General features: G+C 48.8%; 1 protein-coding gene across 2 annotated transcripts in view; it reads right to left on the reverse strand.

Annotated features, from left to right (window-relative positions):
• Window positions 1-10225, reverse strand: part of PRIMA1 (proline rich membrane anchor 1) — a 54833-nt gene extending 44608 nt beyond the window's left edge. The window contains exons 1-2 of one of the 2 annotated variants that reach the window (XR_010070817.1): window positions 9944-10225; window positions 3564-3714 (exon numbers count right to left, since the gene is read on the reverse strand). Coding sequence is in view for 1 of the 2 variants with exons in the window: in XM_063333083.1 (XP_063189153.1) it covers window positions 3564-3714; window positions 9944-10024 (232 nt within the window). In the remaining variant the exon portion in view is untranslated. The remainder of the gene's footprint in view (window positions 1-3563; window positions 3715-9943) is intronic. The other variant, XM_063333083.1, reaches the window with a different exon arrangement.
• Window positions 10226-11380: the final 1155 nt, after the last annotated feature.

An 11380-nucleotide genomic window follows, 5' to 3' on the forward strand; every position in this document is an offset into this window, starting at 1 on the left:
ATTGAAAGAACCAGCATCCACAGGGACTAGCGTGGCTGATCCTAGCCTTCATTTAGATACCGTAAAGTAGACGGATTCACTGGGGCAGACCACGAGTCCTCCGCTTAGTGAGGAGGCAGCACATGGATATGCTGCCAGGAGGGAATGTCCCATGAGAGCGGATGCAATGGAGGCAAGAACAGGGGTTGGAAAGGACATCAGAAATGCCAGTGGTCTGTGTGAAGGAGCTAGAAATGTGGGAAAAGGAGGCCCAGAGTAATGGCTGAAGGAAGACAGAAGCAGTCTGTGTTTTCTTCCCTGGGGCTTGGAGTTCTGGTGGCAGAGCCGTCCTCTGAATTCACCAGTCCATAATTTTGTGGTCCATATTTGGAAATATATAGGCCACATGATCCAATTTAATTTCCCATATTCATATTGTTGAACAAATGATATGCCTCCTCAGGCTGCACTGAAACATGCCCCACACATTCCTGTCGTACATACACAACTGTCCTAGTGAGGTGTCTCCTAAAGAACCTGGAAAGTTGGTGTTTCTACCACTGCTCATGTATTTAGACTGACTGCTAATTTGTGTGTGGTTCTACTCATTGTCTGTGGAGGGAATTAGCTTATTGTCCCTCAGAGTAAACACAACATTTACCAGTTATTATGCACAGATTCTGGAACTCACAACATTTAACAGATTTTGTATAAACCTATCTGCAGGAAGCAGAGCTAAAGATTTGTTGCTCGATCAACCTGTCAATATCGAAATGTCTAAAGAGACACTAAATGCACTGTAATTGTTCCTGAAAGTCCTCAGTTGTCCTCAAACACAATAAAAGCCTTTCAGGGAGTGATTCAGTTGCTCACAAACAGTTACTCGGTGCCATCCCATACATAGAATCAGAGAATTCATAGAATTGTCAGGGTTGGAAGGGACCTTAAAGATCATCTAGTTCCAACCCCCCTGCCATGTGCAGGGACATCTCCCACTAGATCAGGTTGCTCAGAGCCCCATCCAGCCCTACATCCAAGCAGGGTCTGCAAAATATTCAGGTGGGACTGATAGAGAGGACACAAAGAGGGTCCCCTGCTTTTCCATGGCAGCAGCTGGAGACCAGACAGAACAAGTCAAAGAGCACTAGATGGCTTCTTTTAGCAGATAACTGAGCTGTCAGTGTCCGTAGCAACTGGATGGACAGGAATTTTGTGTCTTTGGCTTTAATCATCAGGTGCAAGCCACAGTAGCTGTTTCAGAAGGACGTGGAAACGATCTAAACGTCCAACAACATTCAGTTTGATCGCAAAAAGAGCTTTTAAGGACAAGTGCCTAGCAGGCTGCAGCCTTTTGTGGCTCACAAAGCTCCGAGAGCAATGCCAGCACCTTTATGAAGTGCCTCATGGCACAGACGCTGTACCTTATAAAGGTAAAAAACTTGCAGCTCCTGGGCTACTGTTTTTTTTGCAGAGGTCTCTCCAGTACTTAACTTTAATCACTTAAAAAGTGCAAAGTGCAAGTCTAGCATCAACCACTTAATAATAGCTGGTCTTGTCCCTTTACTGCCCTCTCCTCTGAACGCTGTTTAAAAGCGGTGTCTGTAACATCAATATTTAACCACGAGGCTTGCTCATTCTCACCAGGATGGGGATTGCTGTACGCGTGGGCTAAATCACAGTGCCTAGACAGCTGATAATAATGAGAGCATCTTTCAAGATGAGGTACTTGATTGCTACTCTAAAGCTTACTGGTGAAAGGAATGTGTAATCTATTTTTTTCATTGTGTTTGCAATGAAATAACTTGTTTAAATGTTAGTCATCTGGATTTATATAGCTCATTTTTAGAACTGGGTTAGCACCTGGCAATCCAGCCTGAGCAAGCATCAGGCTATCCCAGTCGCTGGCCCATTTGATTTCCCTTTCCTCTTTCTGGAACGCGTGACTGACTGACTGACTTTTTTTTTTCTGATCTGATTTCCTTCCCACTTCACAGGAGACAAATCCAGGCACTCAGACCAGCTGCCTGTCGGGAAGCAGCCCGGCAACGGTGCCCTCCTCCTGGCGGCTGAGCCGCAGGGCTGGTCCCTCTGCCCACACCGCTCTGCCACGTCTCCCGTGGGCAACGCGGGACCCCGGGTACAGGAAAACAGAGAGGCAAAGCACTTTATTTTCCGAGTGTGAGACAAACATCGAGGGAATTTTCAATATCACTGTCCATGATGTTTTCCTGAACATCGAAAGAGATTTTTCCTGCTATTAAAAAGCTTCATCTCTGCTTTCCAAGCTGTCTTTGTACTTCCTTTCCCAAGTGTTCCACTCTGGTTTTTCTCTGCCTTTGCCTTAAATTTCTGCAGCGTGGCCCAAATACAAAGTGCGCTCCCAGCAGAAAACACACTGCAAAATTCTGCCTGTCGTCTGCCTGGCTAAAAGCTGTGCAGAAGCCTTCTTCATGTCTTCTGCACATCTGGGGACAGCGCTGATAAAGACAAACAGGCAAATGATGCTACCTAATGATTTCTTTTCCCTCGGGGGAAGCGCTGAGAAGGATAATAGATATACTTTGCAACACTGTTCCCAGGGGGGTTTGTCTAAGCAGGGAGAAGAATTAATAGGCAGCTTTTTAGGGAGAGAAAAATTTGCGAACATATAGAAGCATTAAGGAGATTTGCTGGGATATCAAATCCCTGGGACCTAAAAGTGTCCAGCCCACATCCCCGCACCCGGCCAGCACAGGTAGCGCCGGTGAGGTCCATCCCACTGCAGTGGGGGGACTGTCTCTCCAGGGACCACCAGCACAGGTATCGCTCTCCGGAAAGGATCCATGCGTCGGGGATGAGAGGAATACTGCTGGGGAGGGAAGCTGGCAGAGCCAGCCAGCAGGAACCACAGGCACAAAGTGTGCCGGACATGGGGATGCACGGCTGGAAATTAAGAGGAGCTCGGATGGGCTGGGTAAGACTTAGGAGCACTGATTTGCATGAAGAGAAATAGAGGAGCCTTAGCCTGTATGTGCATTAGCGGGAAAACTGCTTGCTTGCCATTGACTCCTGACATGCCTCTGACTTTTGTTACAGTCGTAAGCAATTTAAAACCAGCGAACTTGACTCAATGCTTTCGTCAACCAGTAGAGCTGTCTTGAAGACAGCCAAACCTGCAGGACAGTCTAGGCAAAGTGTTTTAGTTTTTGCCTGCTCATAAGTTAATTTGTCTTGGAGTGCCCAGGCTGCATACCTGCTGAAACAAGTCGCATAATTCCAGGGGAAGCACAGCACTATGTCTGTGTAGGGAAGCATTTCCCAGGGCCGGGGCATTAGGGAACCATTTAAAGCTAAGGAATCATACATAATGCAATGAAAGGAGGGAATTTCTCTGGCTTTCCTCCAAAAGCCAAGCATTATTCATTGATCAGAAAACAGATCTCCATCTCTACTGAAAACATTTTTTCCTCCATTTGCTAAGTGGAAAATGACAAATGAGCTAGCGGTGCCCTCTCTCACATCCTTTCTCCTTCCGTCTGTCCAGGCATCCCCATCGCTTCGCCCTCCCTCAGCGTACTACCACAACCGTACCAGCGGCTACTTACTTGGCACCACTAGCAACCTCGGGGGCGGTGGAGGTGGAGGAGGTGGTGGTAACAGTGGAGGTGGCCTGCACTGGCAGATTTCCTGGCAGCTCTCTGTGACTTTCTCCGCTACAGGCTTGGAGCATGACTTCTGGGGCTCACCCCGAGTGATCTGTGAAGAAACAAGTCATTGCATGAGCAGCAGAAACAGTGAAAACTGATTTTCCATGAATGTGTTTCTTGGACTTGAGTATTTGAGCAGCACCTTGGACCTGTAGTAAGAACTGAGCTTATGTTCCTCACTAAAGCCACTACAAGGGGGTCTCTTCCCTACATGGTCTCCATTTTTTATTTTTTAACTTAACAAAATATCTTCATGTCCTCTTTCCCTCTGCCAAATTTGGTGGAAATCGTCCATCTGGTTTCTGAGTTATTGTGGGGCGATGGGAAGTTGGGTACCGGCAGACAGTGTGATTGCGTAAGCCTTCTTTCCTTAGGAAAGCCATCTAGCAGCATGCATTATTCACAGGGTCATTGCTGCAAGCCAAAGAGAGCTAATAAAAATTACAAGACAGTTAGGGTCAGGATTATGTTCATTTTTCCTTATGGCAGAACTGAAAGCCAGAGGAGATCTCTCCTCTGCTTTGCCAGCCTTGCTTTGATGTTCAGATAGCATTTCATGGAGTGTTTCGCTTCCCACCAAGGGGAGAGGGAGCCCACATTTTACTCATCTGCGGACCACAGCAATGACATGGTCAAAATGGAAATGCCACAAACTGTGACTTGTAGCCTCCGTAACATGCAGTGTCGGGTAGTAACAAAGCTGAGGCATTGCAGAACCCAAGTGTAGGCATTGCTTGGCCATGGACAATGATTTAGCCAGTATTGGTGTATAATATATTCAATTGCATGATCGGGTCAGGACAAGGACCATTTATCAACAGCATATTTTTCTTACCATTGGTAATATTTACATGGCTGGGGATTTAAGGAATATTCAGTAAAATTCCTAATCTAATGCTAAGAAATGAAGAGGAGTGAGTCCCTGATGAAAAGGAAATTGGCTGAACATCACAGGAGCTTCTGAGAGATGTTAACTTCAGAGGTCTCTAAGGCAGCTCTTTTTGAACGGACTGAGACTTAGATGGAAAATACTGGATACAATTTTAAGGAGACAAAGCCTAAAAGACAACTAAGCATGTTATCTAACAAGCAGTTTGAATGCAGGATTAGGAGACCACCTGGGACAGACTTGTGTCTTGCTGAAGCTAAGGACAATTATGCTAGCATTCAGCTGTTGCCTTGTACAGTTTGGTCTTGCGCGGGTTATTTTCCTAATAGTTTTGGCCTAACATCATCTTCTTGAATTAGCTCTTTTCCACAACATGTTGGTCATTACAAAGCAGATGTCCCATGTCATGCTTTCTGACCTGTTTTAGGCAAGCCTCTTCTGCCTCCCCAGACTGTTCCCAACCCAGGGTTGTCTTCTCCCCCCTCCTCTCTCCTGCCCAAGCTTTGCCCCCCCTCCAGGCACACAGTCTGTCTCCTCTCCCCTTTCATCCCTCGCCCCCAGCCCCCAGCACAGCCAATGAGCCTCTCCCACCACCCACAGCTGGGCAGCAAGGGTGCTGTGCCACCTCTTGGCTACAGGAAGGCTGTGCTTTCATGTATTTCTGGCCAAAAAGAGAGACGTGGCTAATTAAAACAATATCACTGCACAAAGGACATGTTCACATGCGTGGAAGGTTTCTAAATGCAGAAAGATGCATTACCGTGGCCTCAGGGAATTGGAGGTAGGGCTTTGTTGATTAAATATCATAGAGAGGGAGGAAAGAATAGAAGAGGCTACGCGTAGCTGAGTTGGAAGGACGGCTTGGCACCGCACAACTCAGAAGGCTCAGTTCTTTAAACAGCTTGTCAAATTCTATTACCAAACATAGGGAAAAGCAAATTCAGCACAAGCGCTTTCCAACTTTCCCCTTCACCATCAGGTAACAGCAAGAGGATGGTTAAAGACCATCCCAGACAGCTTCCAGGAACTTACACAAACTCCCTGAACGCACTAATGAATCAAAGTGACTCGGCTTCATAATCCCTCATGTCTGGTAGTAAATCTGTCTACGAAGCAGGCTTATTTATTTTTAAAGCAAGTGATCACAGGCAGCAGAATATCTTCCGTACAGCTCCAGCTCTTCCACCGCTGCCCAAGCGCCGGGTCGGGGCATTAGGGACTGTCACCAGAAAAGCCCCGTGGGAAGAGCAGTGGCACACCTGGGGTACCTCCTAGTTGTACTGGTGTGACAACACCTACTGTGCTGACAGAGGGAATAGGGTAACACCTCTCCACTGGCCCTGGCAGCTGATTAGGAAGCAACCACTAACTCCTATCTACAATTACCGTCCCCTACCTCGTTCCGCAGCTGCTGAATCCCACAGCTCGCTACAGTCTCGGAGGAGCCAGAGCAATGGGAGAGAATAGAGACAGGGAAGAACAACATTGAGCAGACTTGGAGCCAGCTTCATTTGCAGCCCAGAGGCAGCTTTGTGTATATAAGTCTGAAGATGGTGCTGGTATGGAAAAGCTACGTTGACTTATTGCTCTAACTTAATATCAACCAGATCCAAAGGCTTGCTCTGTCTTTTTTTAGAACTATTGACTGCTTTTAAATCCCTGGAGGCTCTCCTACCTTAGGCTGGTAATAGAGTGTCCTCAGAAACCAGTAGATATTTTTCTCAATTACTTTGCAGACAAGATTAACCCTATACATGCCCATCCACTCCCTGCTCCGGTACACTTTTAAAATATTCTTTCTGAAAAAAAAAATAAAAAAAAAATAAAAACGATGTTGCTTTGTCTCTCAATACTTAGTCTGAACCTTTACCAAAATTTACCACAATCATTTTTAAATGGTTGGGAAGGAACTGGTAGTTAAAATCATGGGCTTTATCAGCTATTTGTTTCCCTTCTCTTGTCACTCAGTAAAATGTCTGGTTGTTAGAAGATACCTGTAGGAACACAGATATTACCTTGCCAGGGAGTTTAAAATAATAAAGATATCGTAAGCTGGCTGAAATCTGGCAGGAAAAGGAAAGACCTGAATTGAGGTTGAGGGCCTTGAGGAGGAGAGAAAGAGTCAAGGACTGCTGCAAGAACATTAACTAACAGTAGCAAGATAGAATTAAGCAAAAAAAGAAAAGACATTTGGCTCCTTTTCAAGAAAAAAAAAAATCCCACTGTTGATGTCTATTAGTCTTCGTATGAAAGGAATGAAGGCTATTACTTGTGTCTTCTAAAGGTAAGCAGAACAAATCACTAAAAAATATGCTTTAGGGAACAATCTTGCTCTGGCAGAGGATGATGAAATAAATTACTCCATGTTTCTTTCTTACTGTCTGCAATTCAAGGTAAGATGCCTTTACAGGAGATGTCAGGAAAATAAGAGGCATGTTGAAAGAGCCTAATCTTTCTCTGGCCAGGTCTGCTAATTAGAGCCTGGCCTCAAGCTTCACTGCTTCTTTGTTCTGCTGGACACTACCATGGCCCCAGAGTGGCTTGGGAAGCACTTGGCAGATAACAACTAACCAGACCCTCGCCGGGCTGCCAGGCAGCTTGTAGCACGGAGGTTGCCTTGGCAAGGGGTCATCTCCAGAGAAGGACCACACAGGGCTTGATCCTTAGTTGCCACTTCTGTACCTTCCAGCCATTCCTCCAGGTGCTGGAGGTGCCATGGACACGTGTCTCCTCGGCCTGTCTGAAACTTGGTTGCTTGTTTGGCATGAGGCTTTCTCAGCACACTCAGCAGCTGGCCAGTTTGGACATACACGTTGCCTGGACTTCAAGCTTGATGCATTTTTTTGCCCTGCTCTGAAAAGACATAGAGTTAACTTTATGGATTTGTGTATTTGACACAAACATGCTTTGCAAAAAGGGCAAATGTTTTAAAATATTCATGGAAATGAAAATCTGATCCACAAATGTCCAGGGAAAAGCAAACAGAAAGCGGTAACTCGTAGTTTCCTTTTGCAGTCCCTGTTGGTGTTCATGCCTGTGATGTATTTCTTTTTAATCCAAGATTTCCTTCAGAAACAGTGATCCTAGTCCTGATTTGCACAGAGTGGAAGAATAAATCTGCCTGTGGTCAGGGCTGTTTGGTATTTCAGTAGAGTCCCATGGGGTTGCAGCAGTCCACGAGCATGCTTCTACAGAGTGGGATGGGAAAAGAGGATTAATACAGTCCCCGGAGGGTGGCCCTCTTGTGACTTTTTGAATCAGGTAAAAGGAGGAAAGCTCGAAAAGTGCAGTTGACTGAAAAGGCACTGAGACCTCTAAAAGCCTGCTGATGTGGCAAGAGCTTTGTCTCTTGGAAGCAGTCTACAGAGATGAGATCTCAACACCGCTGCGTAAATCCCAGGACGGCTCTGCATAATTCACATCAGAGTTAATCCAGATCCATGTTTATGAAACCAGAAAAAACGTGACCCCGCTATTTATCATGATACTTACTGCTCTTTTTTTTAATTATGTCAAAAGCCTCAGACAGAATCATCCCTTCCTTCTTGTCACAGTGCTGGCTATGACGCTAATGAGAAAAGATTGTGAGTTTTGTTTTGGTTTTGTTTTTTTTTTTTTTAATAAGATACATGCTTCTCCTCTGATTAGCATCTGACTGATTCTCTTAAGTGCCTGAAGGCAGGGCCTGAGGAGGGAATGCAAAGATGTGGGAGGGAAGGCCATGCCACACGTAAGTCAGGGCACAGACGAATGGGTGGAGAGGGGCTGAGAGGAGAGACGTGAGAGAACACGATGGCTGCTATGGATGGGGCAGGGGAGCGACATGATGGGACATTACTGAATTAGTCGAGGAGAGTATGGCTTGTGAGACTTTGAAGATAAGAGCAAGGATCATGGCTTAACATGGGGAAGGGAGTCATGGGAGGGATTCAAATATGAGTTTTGATCACAGGAAGGCCAGTGTGACGGGAAGCGCTCCACACCTGCCCTTTCCATTGGTACCCGCTGATGGGAGCCTTAGATACATCCCAGTTTTGGGAGAGCTGGAAAAAAGCTTGAGTATAAGCAGATTTGTTGACTGCCCTTCCACAGAACAGCAGGCACAAGTACAGTTGATGAATGGGACAAAAAAACTTCCGAATTATTGCAAGGAAAAGCTGGGTCCCTTGGCTTTTGCATTTCTCAGAGCCTATTTCAGTTCTTATAAACGTAATTATTTCTGAAAGATCAGCTTAAATCATCTAAGTAGTTTGCCAGAAAGATGTTTATGCAAGTTTTTTTGTGTCTGCTTGATTGACTGACTGATTACAGGAGAGAAGTTGCGGAAGGCATCTCTTTTTACACAATGGTGCTTCCCTTAAAAATGCAGTTACAGTTTTAACTTAAGCTTAGCTCCCTGAATACTTGAGCAGGACAGCACAGAGGTAGCACTGGCAGAGATTTTTATGACAGGGGCAATGGTTTAAAGGAGGTTGGTTTTGTTGCATTTCTGTTCATTTTAATCTGCAAGGAGCACAAATCCTCTTTGTCATTCCCGGGCAGAGACAAGATGCTAAAACAAACAACATCTCTCTTTAATCTCTTGGGAGTCACTAAGTTTGGAACAGGGAGTAAAAGACGTGGAGTCCCCACTGTGTTTTCTCCAAGAAAGAAACTGTAACTGTTTTGTTCTTGAATAGCATTTGGCTGGCTCATCAATCACTCCTCTGAAGACATATATTATAAATAAACTTTAAAATATCAAAGTGACGCATTTGAGTTGAGCTTTGCTGCCGTTCTGATTCTCCGAACTGGATGGGTGCTCTCCCTCACCGTACACTCCTTTCTCCCGGTCCATCTTGATGGTCACCCCCCGTCACAATCAAGGTCACACAACGCCACGGCGTCGGAGTTGGCAAAAGCTGATTCAGCCCTTTTACCCAGAGAATCCTCAATTCGCGAGCAACAGCGAAAACCCACGGCAAAACATGACCAAAATTAGACCGCCGGAGCTTCGCTCCGCGCATTGCTCCTTCGGCGCATCTTGCCACCTACAGCAAAACGAGCTTAAAAACCCCTCCATCTGCCGGCGCGCCCAAAAAAGTCAACTACACCTTGCTTAGAGAGACCACACCGAGTTCGGCGGTGCCGGGGAGGGGGGGTTGGGAACCGGCCGCCCATCCCTCAAACGCTCCGTCTGATAAGGATGGAGCGGGGGGGGACGACACACCGCGCCGAGGGGAGCAACAGCTCTCCCTGCTCGACCCCCGCCCCGCCACCCTCTGCTTGCACCGGTCCCGGGGGTGCCGAACGAGGGGGGTGCCCCCCACTACCTGCTCTCCCACCCCGGCCCCGCCGCCCCCCGCATGATGCCGGCGTGCGGGAGCGGCGCAGCCCCGGGCGGCCCTACCTGGACGGAGCCCCAGAGCGGGTGGAGGGCACAGTGCAGCAGCAGGGAGGGCCAGCAGCAGCGGAGCAGCCCCAGCAGCATCCCTCCTGGGCGGGCGGGCCGGGGAGCGGGCTCCGGGCGACCTGGGGAGGGAGCAGAGCGAGCCGGCAGCAGAGGCGTTGGCTCGCACCCATCCCCGGAGCGCGACTGTCCCAACTTTAATTCTGGAGGGGAGGGAGGGAAGGAGGGAGGGAGGGAAGGAGAGGGGGAGGGTGGAGGGAGGCAGGGAGATGGGCGGGTGGGGAGGGGAAAGGGTGGTCGGGAAAACCCAGCGCCCTGCAAGTCCCGGCTCCCTCAGCGGGGAGACATGCCTCCACCCCCGGCCCTGCCCGCCTCCCTCCCCGCCCCTCCCCGGGATGCTCCGCCGCCGGCAGCCTGCCCGCCCCGGGGGCTCACCGCCCAGCCCGAGGCGCCCTCACACCCCGGGGGATGGAGCGGGCGGCGGAAAAAGTTTGGGAGCCGGGGTCGGGGGTTAGAAGGGTCCGGTCGCTGCCGGGGGGCTCTGCGGGGGGAGGCGGGGAGAGCGGCGTGGCAGCGCAGCCCCAGGATTGCATCTCCCCCCTGCCCGCCGCCGCTGCTGCAGTGATTTTTCAAGCCCATGGAGGCAGTTCCTCGGCTCCCCTTCGCTCTCCCTCCCCACCCGGGCTCCTCCCGGCGGCGGCTTCCCTCCGCTCGGCCCCGGCGAGGCTGGTTCGGGGCGGGGGGCGGCCCCCGGTGGGGGTCGGGGAGCTCCGGTGGGACCGGGAGGTGCCGCACCGCCCCCTCCCCGCAGCCAAGCCGAGGGGGAGGCGAGGCGTCCACAGGCAACCCCGTGTCCTGGAGCAGCCTCATCTCAAATTGCAGCCAGGTGGTTTTGGGGTTGGTGTTTTTTGGTTGGTTTTTTTTTTTTCCCCCTCCCACAGTGATGCGGGGGCTTGTCCTGTGCCGGGCGGGAGTTGTCGGGTCTGTGTCCCCAACCCGGTGTCTCTGGGATGTCGTAAGGAAGATGCTTCGTGGCATTTGTGTTTCTATGTGATGACAAAGCACGCGGAAATGTTTAACGGTGCTTGTGGGGAAGCGGGTAAAGAATCCCCTAATATCAAGGCACCACAGCCTGGCTGCCCCACGAAGAGGAAGCAGGAGAAAATCAAAGATGAAGAGTAGAAAACTGAAGATGAAGATGGTTTCCCTTCCAGTGAAGCAATTAATGAGCAAAACAGCTGCTCTGTTAATGGTGGTCATTGCTGAAAGTTGGGCTTGGTGTGTATCAGGACACCCATAAGCAGCTGTTGTTGGGTCCATGGCACAGGGCTCCTGTTTTCAGTGTTTCAAATGAAGTAAGCAAATGGGTTTGAACAAAATATCGGGCCTAGGGTTTATATTTCATACCCAGAGATGAATGAGTTCGAGGACACTGCT

Source organism: Chroicocephalus ridibundus, chromosome 4 (genome assembly GCF_963924245.1).
Source record: "Chroicocephalus ridibundus chromosome 4, bChrRid1.1, whole genome shotgun sequence".
Lineage (NCBI taxonomy): Eukaryota > Metazoa > Chordata > Aves > Charadriiformes > Laridae > Chroicocephalus > Chroicocephalus ridibundus.